General features: G+C 47.6%; 2 protein-coding genes across 2 annotated transcripts in view; both read left to right on the plus strand.

The window, feature by feature from the left end:
• Window positions 1-339: 339 nt before the first annotated feature.
• The window catches only part of LOC132775208 (zinc finger protein 850-like), a 70,390-nt gene continuing 54,158 nt past the window's right edge, over window positions 340-16,571 (plus strand). Inside the window, exon 1 of the mRNA XM_067467142.1 lies at window positions 340-357. The gene's annotated coding sequence lies outside the window, so the exon portion shown is untranslated. The remainder of the gene's footprint in view (window positions 358-16,571) is intronic.
• Window positions 396-16,571, plus strand: part of LOC132775212 (zinc finger protein 420-like) — a 44,280-nt gene continuing 28,104 nt past the window's right edge. Inside the window, exons 1-2 of the mRNA XM_067467158.1 lie at window positions 396-619; window positions 11,924-15,566. Of these exons, the coding sequence (XP_067323259.1) occupies window positions 12,084-13,709 (1,626 nt within the window). The 5' untranslated portion in view covers window positions 396-619; window positions 11,924-12,083 and the 3' untranslated portion in view covers window positions 13,710-15,566. Of the gene's footprint in view, window positions 620-11,923 lie in introns of the transcript that reaches the window.

Genomic DNA, 16,571 nt, shown 5'->3' on the forward strand with positions numbered 1-16,571 from the left:
CTTCTTCTTCTCGGCACTTGGTTGATGAGAGAGGCCTCCGGCCGGCAGGGGGCGCTCCCTCAGGGCGCTTTGGGCTCCCCTCCCTCGCTCTCTCTCTCGCGTGGTGCCTTCCTTCCTTCCTTCCTTCCTTCCTTCACAATTTCACTATTTCCTTCTTCCATTCCGGGTGTGTTTTGGGCGCGGACATGCGCAGTGCAAAGAGAAGCCAAGAGGAAAGCCAAGGCACAGGGAGAGCGGGAGGGAGGGGCGCCAAGCCGGGAAGAAGAAGAAGAGGAGGAAGTGACGTCACTGGGGCCCCGCCCCCTCCGCCGCGGCCGCCATTTTAAGAGGAAGAAGAGCCGGGAGAGAGAGGCTGAGGTGAGAGCGGGCTGGGAAGTGTCCGCTTCCCCTGTAAACATGCCAATGAGCTTCCCGGGAGGGCGGCCAATCGGGAGCGAGCGAGGAGGCTGCTCCACAGAGGCCACGCCCCCGAGAGAGAGAGAGAGAGAGGCTGCTTCTTCTCCCGAGGGAGGGAGGGACGCGTGACGTCACCCAGGCCCCGCCCCCTTCTCCCCGGGCGCCATTTTGGGAAGACAAGGAAGGAAGATCCGGCGGGCGGGCGGGCGGCGGAGAGGCTGAGGTGAGCGGAGAGCCAGGGAGGGAGGGAGGGGTGGGGTGTCCCGTCCCCCCCATGGGAGAAAGGAACCTGCCTGCCTGCCTGCCTTGTGGCTCACCTCAGCCTCTCCGCCGCCCGCCCGCCCGCCGGATCTTCCTTCCTTGTCTTCCCAAAATGGCGCCCGGGGAGAAGGGGGCGGGGCCTGGGTGACGTCACGCCTCCCTCCCTCCCTCGGGAGAAGAAGCAGCCTCTCTCTCTCTCGGGGGCGTGGCCAAGGGGGAGGCGGGAGGGCCCTCTCGGCCACCATCCCCACGCTGCCCTCCCTCCCTGGCTAACTCTGTTCCTGAAGGAAGGAAGGCAGGCAGGCTTCCCCTGCCAGAGCCTCCCCCTCCCCGTGTGCCCGCCTGGCACCTTTCCCCCAGGGGATTGCTTCTTGCCCTCCTTTCGGAAACTGGAACTCCCAAAAACCCAAAACGCTGTAAATAACTCAAAATAAGTTTTATTGGTCACAAAGTCATTTATCATAGAATCATAGAATCTTAGAGTTGGAAGAGACCTCCTGGGCCATCCAGTCCAACCCCATTCTGCCAAGAAGCAGGAATATTGCATTCAAATCACCCCTGACAGATGTCCATCCAGCCTCTGCTTAAAAGCTTCCAAGGAAGGAGCCTCCACCACACTCCCTCCGGGGCAGAGAGTTCCACTGCTGAATGGCTCTCACAGTCAGGAAGTTCTTCCTCATGTTCAGATGGAATCTCCTCTCTTGTAGTTTGAAGCCATTGTTCCATTGCGTCCTAGTCTCCAAGGAGGCAGAAAACAAGCTTGCTCCCTCCTCCTCCTCCCTGTGGCTTCCTCTCACATATGTATACATGGCTATCATATCTCCTCTCAGCCTTCTCTTCTTCAGGCTAAACATGCCCAGTTCCCTAAGCCGCTCCTCATAGGGCTTGTTCTCCAGACCCTTGCAATGCAATGAACTGGAAAACTCTAGAGGGGTGAAGGAAAAACACACTTTACAATCTGCGTTAGTCCTGGGTCCAAGTGGTTTGAGTAGCAAGTAGCAACAGTCAGAACTGACCACGGAACAACAGACTGGTTCAAGATTGGGAAAGGCGTACAATGGCAAGGCTGCATACTCTCAACCAACCTCTTTAACTTGTATGCAGAACACATCATGCGAGGATGTGCGGGGGGGCTTGATGAGTGCAAGGCTGGGGTGGAAATGGCTGGAAGAAACATTAACAACCTCAGATATGCAGATGACACCACTCTGATGGCCGGAAGCGAGGAGGAGCTGAGGAGCCTTCTCATCAAGGTGAAAGAAGAAAGCACAAAAGCCGGGTTGCAGCTAAACATCAAAAAAACCAAGATTATGGCAACAAGAATGATTGACAACTGGGAAATGGAGGGAGAAAAAGTGGAGGCCGGGACAGACTTTGTATTTCTAGGTGCAAAGATTACGGCAGACACAGACTGTGGCCAGGAAATCAGAAGACGCTTACTTCTTGGGAGGAGAGCCATGTCCAATCTCGATAAAATAGTAAAGAGCAGAGACATCACACTGGCAACCAAGATCCATGGTCTTCCCTGTAGTAGTCACATACGGATGTGAGAGCTGGACCTTAGGGAAGGAGGAGCGAAGGAAGATAGATGCTTTGGAGCTGTGGTGTTGGAGGAAAGTTCTGAGAGTGCCTTGGACTGCGAGAAGATCCAACCAGTCCATCCTCCAGGAAAGAAAGCCCGACTGCTCACTGGAGGGAAGGAGACTAGAGGGAAAGTGGAAGTCCTTTGGCCACATCATGAGGAGACAGCAAAGCCTAGAGAAGACAATTATGTTGGGGAAAGTGGAAGGTCAAAGGAAGAGGGGCCGAGCAAGGGCAAGATGGATGGATGGCATCCTTGAAGCGACTGGACTGACCTTGAAGGAGACCCTGGGGGTGGTGACGGCCGACAGGGAGCTCTGGCGTGGGCTGGTCCATGAGGTCACGAAGAGTCGGAGGCAACTGAATGAATGAACAACAACAACACAAGGGGTTTGAAGCTGAGAAGCCTCACCAGGTTTCCTCTTCCTCAATGGCTGTGAGTGTCGGAGCAAAACCACAACCCCAGTTCAGATGGCCTATTTTGAAGATTCGGGATCTTCCTCTGGTGCCAAAAGAACCGGCTTGAAGGCGCCTGGGCCTCCTCAGTAATCGTCCAGGATGATCTGGACATAAAGCATGAGTCCCAGGGGTAAAAAAAAAACACCCTCAGAATTGGTGCTAAGAGGTAACTTAAAACAGGGTCTTTAAGAATGAAGCCTCTTACTCACGTCCATGTTGCAGGAACTCTCATGGCAGAATGAAAAGAAAAGGAAGTTCTCCCCTCTTGCAGGAAGAGGTGGAGCCAAACAGTGCTGATTGACAGCTACAAGTAACCAATCCATACAACTGTACACAAGCAATGTAAAAAGGGGCAGGATTAAGCGTAATACAACAGTTTAAGTCTTACAACTAACAGTTCTATGCATAGGTGGCGCCACTCGCACCGTCACATCCAGAGAGGGGAGGGGGGCACTCTCTCCTGACCTTTCTCCCACATAGAACCTGAGAGTGCGAAGGCACCTGGGGGCCCACTCAGCCCAGCCCCCCCCCCAGGCCAAGCCTCCCCACAGGATGGGAGGTCTCCTGGATTTTATTTATCGTGTCAGGCAGCCACACAGTTGTGTTGCATTTTTTACAGAACAAACATACATAAATACAAAAGACAAGAGTTTGCAAGCTTGGTAATTGATTAAATGTCCCTTGACCAGTCTCTGGCCCCTTGGAGTGCCTCTGGTGTTGCCGCAAGGAGGTCCTCCATTGTGCATCATGTGGCAGGGTTCAGGGTGCATTGCAGCAGGTGGTCAGCGGTTTGCTCTTCTCCACACTCGCGTGTCGTGGACCCCACTTGGTGGCCCCACTTCCTATGGTTGGCTCTGCAACTCGTGGGGCCAGAGCGCAGTCTGTTCAACGCCTTCCAAGTCGCCCAGTCTTCTGTGTGCCCAGGGGGGAGTCTCTCATTTGGTATCAGCCATGGGTTGAGGTGCTGGCTTTGAGCCTGCCACTTTTGGACTCTCGCTTGCTGAGGTGTTCCAGCGAGTGTTTTTGTAGATCTAAGAAAACTATGTCTTGATTTAAGTCGTTGACGTACTGCCTGATGCTCAAACAGGGGATGAGCTGAAGATGTCTCTGCCTTGGTCCTTTCACTGTAGGCTGCTACTTCCCGGCGGATGTCTGGTGGTGCAATACCGGCTAGGCTAGGTCTCCTGGAACATGGCCATGAAGCACTTTCCCATCACTTTGAAGCAAGGGTCCGCAAACTGTTTAAACAGAAGGCCAGGCCACAGTCCCTCAAACTGTTGGGGGGCTGGATCGTAATTTGGAAAACACATGAATGAATGAATTCCTTTGCGCACTGCACATCTCTTATTGTAGTGCAAAACACCTAACTTAAAAACAATACAATAATTAAAACGAAGACCCATTTTAACAAATGTAAACTTACGAATATTTCGATGGGAAGAGTGGGCCTGCTTTTGGCTGATGATGAGATAGGGTTGTTGTTGTTGTTGTTGTTGTTGTTGTTGTGTGCTTTCAACTCATTTCAGACTTACGTTGACCCTAATGTAACAAGAAATTCAATGTGCAGATTTGATAAATGTGGATTTAATATGATGTGTGGGAATGAATAAAAGATTAAGGCCTGCCATAACTTCCTGCTTGCTGCTTTGTGATTAAATCCTGATAAGGAGATCTGAAGAGTAAACTGATAAGAACGGACAGTGATAAAGGAAATGTTGGCAACATTCCTCATGTTAAGAAGGAAGTCAACACAAGCCTTGTGTTTGTCAACACCAATCAAGAAGATCAACACCTGGCCAGGAGACTGGGATGGAGCCAGGATGGAAGATGCCTATCATTCATTTACACTTTGGGACGACATCCACAGAATTTCCCTATCAAAGACTCAGTCTAATAATGCTCAAATCGTGGCAGTCCTGGGGAGTCTGTCCACCCGCCATGCTCTGCTCCATGGGAAGGAGAGAGGTGGTGTATTCGGAGAGTGTCAGATATGCTCTGGGAAAGCAGGATTATTGTGGACACTTTGAGGCTTCTTTCTCAAGGGAAGAGGAAGAAGAAGTGCGCTTTTGGAGTCTTGGATTTTGTGCGGGGAGTCAGGTTCTGCTGTTGGAAAACACAGATCTGGTCCTTGGCATTGTTCTTAGGGAAAGACGTTTTGGCATCTCAGCATTTTAAGGTTTTGGCGTTAAGGAACTATGCATTGGCAGGCTGCAGGAAAGCAGGATCTGGCCTTACAGGTGCTTCAAGGAGGGAGAAAGGATATGGCAACATTTGGATGCATGTGGATGAATGCGTGTACATGTGTGTGAATGTTGAGTGAAAATGTAATTCCCCTTTGTTTGTTTGTTAATCAATGTAATTGAAAATCCAATGTAGTTGCATAGAATCTGTATGTTTGTATGTCTCAATGGTTTTCTGTAATCTGATCTACTTTCTCACACTGGAAATTGCAATAGAAAGAACCTATGCTTCAAAGTCATTGAAAAGTCATTCATGACACTCAGCGAGGGCCGGGCAAAAGACCTTGGGGGGCCGTATTCAGCCCTCGGGCCTTAGTTGGAGGACCTCTGCTTTAAAGCACGGCGTGTTTTTATTGCCATTCCCAGTGAGAGAGAAAGGGGACATTTGATGGCAGAAAAACATGGAGACATACACACTCCATGTAGCTACATTGGATTTACAAACACATGGCTAACAAACAAACCAAAGGGAATTACATTTTCACATAACATGTACACACATCCCTCCTCATGCACCCAAATATGTCCATATCTGTTTCTCCCTCCTTGGAGAAGAGCGCCTGTTCAGCCAGACCTGCTTCCCTGCAGCCTCACAACGCACACTTCCAAAACTTCCACAATGCCAAAACTGCTTTCCCTGAGTACAATGCCAAAAACCACATCCCTGTATTCCTGGACGACTTCTTTCCCAATTTGGGGTTGGATGTCCTCCAATCCCTCATCCACTCCATCTCGCTGAGGTTGAAGACTCTCTTTTTGTGAGAAGACCGAGGCAAAGAAGGCATTAAGTCGTTCTGCCTTTTCCCTATCATCCCCTGTCAGCATTGCCCCATCTTCTCCTCGAAGAGGTCCTATTGCCTCCTTGTTTTTCCTTTTTCTACTGACATAAGAAAAGAAGCCCTTTTTATTGTTTTTAATGTCCCTGGCAAGCCTGAGCTCGTTTTGTGCTTTAGCCTTGCGGACCTTTTCCCTACAGGTGATGGCTATTTGTTTGAATTCTTCTTTGGTGATTTCTCCCTTTTTCCACTTCTTGTGCATGTCTCTTTTGTGTCTTAGCACAGTTAGAAGTTCTTTGGACATCCATTCTGGCTTCTTTGCACTTGTCCTATTTTTTCTCTTTGTTGGCACGGTTTGCAATTGCGCCTTGAGTATTTCACTCTTGAGAAATTCCCATCCATCCATAACTCCCTTGTCTTTTAGTATCTGTGTCCATGGAATGCTGCTCAGCGTTTCCTTCATTTTTTGGAAATCAGCTCTCCTAAAGTCCAAAATGCGGGTTTGACTTGTCTTAGTTTCGGCCTTCCTTTGTACCTCAAATTGCAGGAGCACATGGTCACTTGCCCCTAAGGATCCGACCACTTCAACCGCATCGACCAGGTCCTCCGCATTTGTTAGGATGAGATCAAGAGTAGCCAATCCCCTTGTTGCCTCTTCTACCTTCTGGACCATGAAATTGTCTGCAAGGCAAGTGAGGAATTTGTTGGACCTTGTACTCTTGGCCGAGTTTGTTTTCCAGCAAATATCGGGATAGTTGAAATCGCCCATGACTACTACATCTCTTCTCTGTGCCTGTTTGGTCAACTGTTGGCAGAAGACTTCATCAAGTTCTTCCTCCTGGCTTGGGGGTCTGTAGTAGATGCCTACAACGACATCTTTTTGAGTCCCAGTTCCCTTGATTCTTATCCAGACGCTTTCAAGCTGGTTTCCCGGATTGCTGTCTTGAATCTCTTCTACAGCATAAGAGTTTTTGACATATAAGGCTACTCCGCCTCCTCTCCCCTTTGTTCGGTTTCTGTGAAAGAGGTTATAGCCCTCGATGTCTACATTCCAGCGATAGGAGTCATCCCACCAGGTTTCAGTGATCCCTATGATATCATATTTGTGGTGTTGTGCTAAAAGTTGGAGTTCGTCTTGTTTATTTCCCATGCTCTGTGCATTAGTGTAAAGACATGTGAACCCCTGAGATCGTCCCCTGAGCTGTTTAATTGGGAATATTGTGCTTTCGGTACTTGGTCCCTGTTGTGTTTCTGCAGCCCTCCGTTTAGCCTTCTGGCGGTTCCCTGACATTGTGGGTAAAGTAGTGTTCGCAAGGCTGTTGTCCCCCTCCCCCGGTGGACCTAGTTTAAAGTGCGCCTAATGAGGTTTGCGGGTCTGTGAGCAAAAAGGTGTTTTCCTACTTGTGTGAGATGCACCCCATCCCTTGCCAGTAGGCCATCCTCCTGGAAAAGCAGGCCATGGTCGAGGAAGCCAAAGCGTTCCTCCTGACACCATTTTCTAAGCCAGTTATTGACCTGTACTATTTTTCTGGCTCTTGTGGGTCCGTGTCTTACAACAGGGAGGAGGGATGAAAAGACCACCTGTACATTACATTGTTTAAGCTTTGTTCCTAGAGCTCGAAAATCATTTGTGATCTTTTGAAAAGTATGCCTAGCAGTATCATAGGTTCCTACATGAATCAACATGAGGGGAGGACGGTGATAGGGCTTGAGGAGCCTGGTGAGCCTCTGAGTGATATGGTGTATTTTTGCCCCCGGTAGGCAGCATATTTCTCGAGCCATCCCATCTGGTCTGGAAATGACGGCTTCCGTTCCTCTAAGGAGGGAGTCGCCTACTACCAAGACCTGTTTACTTTCAGGATTGACAGGGTCCCTTTTGTGCAATATAGTGTGTAGGTCCCCAGAAAAGTGATCCTGTTGGTGTGAATTGTGTAGGTGAAAAGTGTTGTCCTCCTCCTCGACATCCCCGGTGCATTCGTCAAGGACAATCCATTGAGATTTGTCCAAGAGCCTATCGTTCTCCTGTATGTGTTCCTGTTGCACCTGGTCTATGGTTGGGGATGGTACACCTGCACGACTGTGCAAGTGTGAATGTTGTGAAGTGTTGTCCCAGTCAGGGCTATCCCCCGCACACTGATCAAGGATGAGCCACTGATCAGTATCTAAGCCATTCTGGTCTTCCCCAATATGTTGTGTTTCTTGGTCAAGTGATAGTTGTGTGAGAATTTGGAATCTATTGTGTAACTGCAGCTGAGCAGAAGTATTCTGAGGAGGCTTTCGGGTCCTATGTGTCCTTCTAAGGGTGACATTTCTCCAAGCCTGAGGGTTGTCCACATCTGAGGTGATGTTCTCTTGAGCCTCCCCATAACGTTGGTGTGATATGGGCTGCGTGTCTAGGACAGCGTGCTGTGTGGTGTCTACGAACAGCTCAAGTGCCCTTCTTCAGGAGAGAATGCCTCCAGAACATGGCCATATAGCCCAAAAAAACCTACAAACCTCACAACCTCTAAGTGTGGGCGGAAGTGTGGGCCTGCTTTTGGGTGATGAGATAGGGTTGTTGTTGTTATTGTTGTGTGCTTTCCGATCTTTTCAGACTTAGGTTGACCCTGAGCGAGGGCCAGGTAAATGACCTTGGAGGGCCGCATCCGGGCCCCGGGCCTTAGTTTGAGGACCCCTGCCTCACAGTCTCTCCCGTCGTTTTCCTTTGAAGTTCATCAAAAACTGTTCTTTTGTCTAAATCCCACTTCCCAGGACTTTCCCCCTTTCAGGCTGTTTTGCATATGCTTATTTGGGCATTGTTGAGGTGGCTTCTATGGGAAGATCCCTCAGAGCAGATGCCCTTTCTTCCCAGGTTGGGATTTATTGCGTTGGTCACTGCAAAGACATTCCTAGGAAGGACCCTGGATGGGAAGCCTGTGTTTCTCGAGCTCTCCTTCCGCTGCTGAGAACCTTCCCTTGGACGGAGGACGAGGAAGGAAAGGGGGAAGAGGGCAGGGACGTGGTCAGGAAGAAGGCCTTGTGGGTGGAGCTGTGCTTGTCTTTGCATGCCATCCTGGGGCTGAGCCAAGGGGTGAGTGGCCCAAAGGGGACTTCCTCCAGCAGAGACTCATCATGTGAACGTCTCCACCAAGCCTCAATGTGGTTTTGGATTAGGTGGGTGCAGAGTCAGGGTCTTGGTCAGCTGCAGGATTCCTTTAGGAAAAGACAGAAAATGTGGTGGCGGCAGGTGTCTAATTTGGTGTATTGTCAAAGGCTTTTATGACTGGAATCACTGGGTTGTTGTAGGTTTTTTGGGTTGTATGGCCATGTTCTAGTAGCATTCTCTCCTGACGTTTTGCCTGCATCTCTAGCAGGCATCCTCAGAGGTTGTGAGTTTTGTTAGAAACTGGAAAATTGGGTCTATATATCTGTGGAAGGTCCAGGGTGGGAGAAAGGACTCTTGTCTGGAGCCAGATGTGAATGTTTCAATTCTAATTCGGAAAAAAAACATTTCTCCCGCTTCAACCCTGGACTTCGGCCGACGACGCTTCTCTTACTGTGGCCCCTCCTTTTGTTAACCAGTTGTGTACTGTGCCTTTTTGTTTTGTCTCATAGCGCTTGTTTGAATAAACTCTGTTTTAAAGCCACTTGTGAGTCTGGCCCTTTAAGGTGCCTGTGATTCCAACACATCCACTTGATTCACTTCTAATCCCATTAATTACGCATCATTCTTGGTTGAGTTTCAGTTTGTGTCTATAAATCTGGAAATTAATAATTACGCTTTCCTCCCTCATTGGGGAGGGAAGAGTCCTCAAGGCTCAATCACTGGCCGATCCTTACAAGTTGGTCCTTTCCTTGATTCCTTGACAGCAGGGTCCTCACACTTTGTAAACAGAGGGCCAGGCCACAGTCCCCCAAACTCTTGCAGGGCCCCATTATACTTCGGGGGGAAAAAACATGAATTCCTATGCACACTGCACATATCTTATTTGAAGTTCAACAGTGACAAATGTAAGATACTCCACTTTGGCAGAAAAAATGAAATGCAAAGATACAGAATGGGGGACAATGCCTGGCTCGAGAGCAGTACGTGTGAAAAAGATCTTGGAGTCCTCGTGGACAACAAGTTAAACATGAGCCAACAATGTGATGTGGCGGCAAAAAAAGCCAATGGGATTTTGGCCTGCATCAAGAGGAGCATAGTGTCTAGGTCCAGGGAAGTCATGCTCCCCATGCTCTATTCCGCTTTACTTAGACCACACCTGGAATATTGTGTCCAATTCTGGGCACCACAATTCAAGAGATATTGACAAGCTGGAATGTGTCCAGAGGAGGGCGACTAAAATGATCAAGGGTCTGGAGAACGAGCCCTATGAGGAGCGGCTTAGGGAACTAGGCATGTTTAGCCTGAAGAAGAGAAGGCTGAGAGGAGATATGATAGCCATGTATAAATATGTGAGAGGAAGCCACAGGGAGGAGGAGGGAGCAAGCTTGTTTTCTGCTTCCTTGGAGACTAGGACGCGGAACAATGGCTTCAAACTACAAGAGAGGAGATTCCATCTGAACATTAGGAAGAACTTCCTGACTGTGAGTGCCGTTCAGCAGTGGAACTCTCTGCCCCGGAGTGTGGTGGAGGCTCCTTCTTTGGAAGCTTTTAAGCAGAGGCTGGATGGCCATTTGTCAGGGGTGATTTGAATGCAATATTCCTGCTTCTTGGCAGAATGGGGTTGGACTGGATGGCCCATGAGGTCTCTTCCAACTCTTTGATTCTAGGATTCTATGATTCTATGATTCTATATATATATATATACACACACACACACACAACACAATAATTAAAATGAACAACAATTTTAACAAATGTAAAGTTATTAGTATTTCAGTGGGAAGTGTGGGCCTGCTTTTGGGTGATGAGATAGGATTGTTGTTGTTGTGATTGAGTCTGCTGGCACTGATAGTAACTCTAGTTGTATTAGGAGAGGCAGGAAAACTACTCGCGAGCAAGACTCTGAGGAAGAACAACAGAGGAAAAGAATCCGGGAGATATTTAGTGAGCCAACAGATGAGGATTCTTTTGAAGGTTTTGATGCAAATGATATGGATGATGGGATATCAGACTCTGGGTCTGATGGGTTGGATTGGACAAGGGTTCAAGAGATTCGGGATATTTGTGCTGAACCCACAAGCAGTGGCACGTTTGAGGGTTGGAGTAGTGAAGACACGGATGGGTCTTGGGGAACTTCAGGATTAGACCAGAGATGGACTACTTGGAGGAGTGGTGGTAGAAGCACAGCTGGGGATGGGTTGGGCCGAACTAGGGGCAATTCCAGTTCGGATGAGGAATTGCAACAGGATGCAGCTGGACCAAGGGTGTTGGCTGAATCTTCTGATGAGGATTTGTAGATAAAAGGGGTATGTTTGCAATGGTAACTTTGCAATGAGCAAGGTGTCTTGTTGGGCGCTTGGTGTTACAGAAGATGGGTTTGAGAGAAGACTTTGGGACGTAAGTTATGCTCTGGGTTTAAGCAACAAATGGGGCTGGGATTGTGTGGGTTTCTCCTGGACTGGACTGTTTTCATGTTTTGCATTAGCTGCTGGATTGTATCGTTGTTTTGGCTCCTGGTGAATTCCTTGGAACGGAACCTGAATTTGCTTCGCTTCAGACTGGATTGGAATTCAACTCCCGCGTCTTTAGCTGTGTTCCAGGAGTTGGCGTTATCTTCTACTCTACATTCCAGCTTTTGAAGACAGCGTAGCATCTCCTGCAGCCTTTGGGGTTGAGTTACAGTTTGTAACCTTTGCAAGGCTGCTCTTCTCTACAGTGGACTACGAAGATCATTCTACTGTTTGTTTTGCTGCTGTTGAGCAAGTTTGAGCTGAATTTAAGCATTTTGCGTTTAATCCAGATTATATCTCTGGATAATCCAGGTTTTATTCTGATTGGGGTTTTGAGGGTTCTTTTGTCTTTTTGAACTGCATAACACTGAAGACTAAGTGTTCTATGCCCTGTTATCTTGTTTTGGGCTGTTTTGTGTTTGTTTGAGCAATAAACTATACTTCTTTAATTGGCTGGCGTCTGACCTTGACAAGTTGTTGTTGTTGTGTGCTTTCCAATCATTTCAGACTTAAGCTGATCCTGAGCGAGGGCCGGGTAAATGACCTTGGAGGAAACTTGGAGGTAGAGGAGGTCTCTGGTTTTCATCCTTGATCTTTCTCTTCTTTCTTCACCAGGGCGACCTCTTGGGTGCAGAAAGGAAACCAATAACACAGGGAGAAGAAATCCTCTCGAGGCGATGATCTTGCTGAATTCTTGACTTCACTTACAGATAACAAAGGAACAAAGAAGAGTCAAGTCTCTGTATTGGAATTAAACACCCGTATCATTCTTGACATGGAGGAGAAAGCGTCTAAATGCCTGGAGTGTGGAAAGAGCTTCACTCGGAGGTATAGTCTGCAGCAACATGTAAAGACTCACACTGGGGAGAAACCCTATTCCTGCCTGGAGTGTGGACAGAGCTTTGCTCATAGTTCAAATCTATGTAGGCATCAAAGGACTCACACTGGGGAGAAACCCTATAAATGCCTGGAATGTGGACAGAGCTTCGCTCAGAGTGCACATCTACACAGCCATCAAACAATTCACACTGGAGAGAAACCCTATACGTGCCTGGAGTGTGGACAGAGCTTCGCTCATAATTCAGGTCTGCATTCACATAAAAGGACTCACAGTGGGGAGAAACCCTATTCCTGCCAGGAGTGTGGACAGCGTTTCGCTTATAGTACAAATCTACGTTCACATCAAAGTACTCACACTGGGCAGAAACCCTATAAATGCCTGGAGTGTGGACACAGCTTTGCTCATAGTTCAGGTCTACGTTCACATGAAAGGACTCACACTGGGGAGAAACCCTATTCCTGCCTGGAATGTGGAAAGAGCTTCACTCGGAGGGATCATCTGCAGCGACATGTAAAGACTCACACTGGGGAGAAACCCTATTCCTGCCTGGAGTGTGGACAGAGCTTTGCTCGTCGTTCACATCTACATAGACATCAAAGGACTCACACAGGGGAGAAACCCTATAAATGCCTGGAGTGTGGACAGAGCTTTGCTCATAGTTCAGATCTACATTCACATGAAAGGACTCACACTGGGGAGAAACCCTATAAATGCCTAGAATGTGGACAGAGCTTTGCTCATAGTTCAGGTCTACATTCACATGAAAGGACTCACACTGGGGAGAAACCCTATAAATGCCTGGAATGTGGACAGAGCTTTGGTGATAGTTCAAGTCTACGTACGCATCAAAGGACTCACACTGGGGAGAAACCATATAAATGCAAGGAATGTGGACAAAGCTTTGCTCAGATTACAGGTCTACGTAACCATGAAAGGACACACACTGGGGAGAAACCCTATAAATGCCAGGAATGTGGACAAAGCTTTGTTCAGATTTCAGGTCTACGTAACCATGAAAGGACACACACTGGGGAGAAACCCTATAAATGCCAGGAATGTGGACAAAGGTTTGCTCAGATTTCAAGTCTACGTTCACATGAAAGGACTCACACTGGGGAGAAACCCTTTTCCTGCCTGGTGTGTGGACAGAGCTTTGCTAGTTGTTCACATCTACATTCACATCAAAGGACTCACACTGGAGAAAAACCTTATAAATGCCTGGAATGTGGTCAGAACTTCACTCAGAGTTCAAATCTACGTAGACATCAAACCATTCACACTGGGGAGAAACCCTATAAATGCCTAGAATGTGGACAGAGCTTTGCTCATAGTTCAGGTCTACATTCACATGAAAGGACTCACACTGGGGAGAAACCCTGTAAATGCCTGGAGTGTGGACAGAGCTTTGCTCATAGTTCAAGTCTACGTAAACATCAAAGGATCCACACTGGGGAGAAACTTTATAAATGCCTGGAATGTGGTCAAAGCTTCACTCAGAGTTCTCGTCTACGTACACATCAAAGGACTCACACGAGGGAAGAAACCTCATACATGCCTTGAGTGTGGACAGAGGTTCACTCAGAGTTCTCATGTAAATAAACATGAAAGGACCCACACTGGGGAGAAAACCTTATGAATGCTTGGAGTGTGGACAGAGCTTCAATCAAAGTAGACCACTATGTTCACATGAAAGCACTCACACTGGGGAGCAACCCTATAAATGCCTGGAGTGTGGAAGGAGCACTCGTAATTCATCTCTACATAAACACCAAAAACTCACCCTGGGGAGAAACCATGTGTGATGATGTGTAGTTTTGTTCCTTTGGTTGTGTGTAGTTTGGGCGGTGGTTTGTGGATGGTGAGTGTGTGGGATTGTGTTTTGTTGGAGGTGGTGGCTTGGCGTTGGCTGAGTTGCCGTGGCGGTGGGGGCAGAGCCAACTGCTACTTAGCAGGGCAGCGATTTTAAAGACAGTTAGTCTTGAGTCTGTGACCGGTAGAGTTACAGGGAAGACTGAAATCTCTAGGTGGAGATTCAGGGAACTAATTTGTGACCAAAAGGGTTACAGGAAAGGATCCGGTAGTGATAAAGCTACAGGGGATTATTGATTCTGGGTTAAGAATCAAAGTTTGGCTGGGAGCCAATTCTGTTAAATAAGCCTTTTAGCTTATTTGTTTTATTAGGACAGTTGTCCAGGAAAATACATCTGCTTACAGAAACCTCTTTAATTTATTTATTATTTTATTTATTTATTTATTTATTTGGAAGTTTTTTTTACCGATCTTCTCACCTCGAGAGGGACTCAGATTCGGTTCACAACATGTGTCATATACAAATTTACAAACACACAATGCATTATCAAAACATTAAAAACATATTTCAATAAACAGTATACAGTATACATCGACATCATCACCATTATATATAAGCCAGGTCGTCAGAACATTAATCGTAGTTCACAGTAAGTCATACTCCTTCCATGTAGGCCCACGTTGACTCAGTTATCAAAGGCCAGATCCCAAAGCCAGGTCTTTGTTAGTTTCCTGAACGTCAGGAGGGAGGGTGCGGTTCTAATCTCCAGAGGGAGGGCATTCCAAAGCCGAGGGGCCACCATCGAGAAGGCCCTGTCTCTCGTCCCCACCAACCGCGATTGTGACAGTGGTGGGACCGAGAGCAGGGCCCCCCGGACGATTTTAAGGACCTTGATGGTTTGTAGGGGAGAATCCGTTCGGACAGGTAAACTGGGCCAGAGTCGTTTAGGGCTTTGTAGGTCAAAACCAGCACTTTGAATTGTGCTCGGAAGCTAATCGGCAGCCAGTGGAGCTGGCGCAACAAAGGAGTTGTATGCTCCCTGTACCCAGCACCCGTTAATAATCTGGCTGCCAAGCGTTGGACTAGCTGCAGCTTCCGGGCAGTCTTCAGAGGCAGCCCCACGTAGAGAGCGTTGCAGTAATCCAAACTGGATGTAACCAAAGCGTGGACTACCGTGGCCAAGTCAGCTTTCCCAAGGTAGGGACGCAGCTGGCGCACAAGTTTTAGTTGTGCGAAAGCTCCCCTGACCACGGCCGAAACCTGGGGTTCCAGGCTCAGCGAGGAGTCTAGGAGAACCCCCAGACTGCGTACCTGTGCTTTTAGGGGGAGTGTGACCCCGTCCAGTACAGGCTGTAACCCCGTACCCTGTTCGGTCTTACGGCTGACCAGGAGTACCTCTGTCTTGTCTGGATTTAGTTTCAATCTGTTGTCCCTCATCCAGTCCATCTGTACATAAAGTTACTCATGAAAGTCACTTTAAAGTCTGTACATAAACTTACTCATGAAACCTTACTAATGTAACCTATCAAGATTTGTGCCTCTAGAGAAGAAACATCGAATCTGTTATACCTTGCTTGTTCCAATAAATTTGTTACTGTTCTCCTCAAGCCTTGCCTGATACAGTTTCTCCTAAGTCAAACAGCCTACATAAGAAGTAAAACCAAACCAGGGACAGAAAACGCTACGCTATCAAATAAGTAAATACTTCTGTAAATAATAGTCCCTTTATAAACTAGCTCTCAAGCTGATATTGATCATTGCCAGGCTTTCCTCACAAATTTGGTGGCAGTAGTTTAAGGATCCTTCACACCATGTATATAGCATAAATTTATTATTTATTTGCTTTATTTCTATATCGCATTTTTCAGCCTAATTAGGCGACTATAAAGTCATGGAATCATAGAATAATAGAGTTAGAAGAAATGACATGGGACATCCAGTCCTGCGATGATTTTATAGGCTTCATGCGCTTTTATGGATTTGACCAATTTTTAAAAATATTAATGATGTTCAATATAGTTTTAGTATTTGTATATTTTAAGTTGTATTGCAACGCTGTTAATTTGTGAGCAGCTTTGAATGTCTGGAGAGAAAAGGTGGGATAGTGGGAATTCCCCTGCCATGCAGGAAAAGCTCAATCCAAGTATCCCCGAGAGATGGCATGTGGAAAGAGCATCCCTGAGAGTTGACATCTACATAGACATAGAATTCCCATTGGAGGGAACTGTGGTCATTGATCCCAGAGAGACTCTAAGGCAGAGCTTGCCAAACTTTTCGTGTTGGTGTCACGTTTTAGACACATAGAATCATAGAATCAAAGAGTTGGAAGAGACCTCATGGGCCATCCAGTCCAACCCCCTGCCAAGAAGCAGGAATATTGCATTCAAATCACCCCTGACAGATGGCCATCCAGCCTCTGCTTAAAAGCTTCCAAAGAAGGAGCCTCCACCACACTCCGGGGCAGAGAGTTCCACTGCTGAACGGCTCTCAGAGTCAGGAAGTTCTTCCTAATGTTCAGATGGAATCTCCTCTCTTGTAGTTTGAAGCCATTGTTCCGCGTCCTAGTCTCCAAGGAAGCAGAAAACAAGCTTGCTCCCTCCTCCTCCCTGTGG

This window comes from Anolis sagrei, chromosome 4 (assembly GCF_037176765.1).
Source record: "Anolis sagrei isolate rAnoSag1 chromosome 4, rAnoSag1.mat, whole genome shotgun sequence".
Taxonomy (NCBI): Eukaryota; Metazoa; Chordata; class Lepidosauria; order Squamata; family Dactyloidae; genus Anolis; species Anolis sagrei.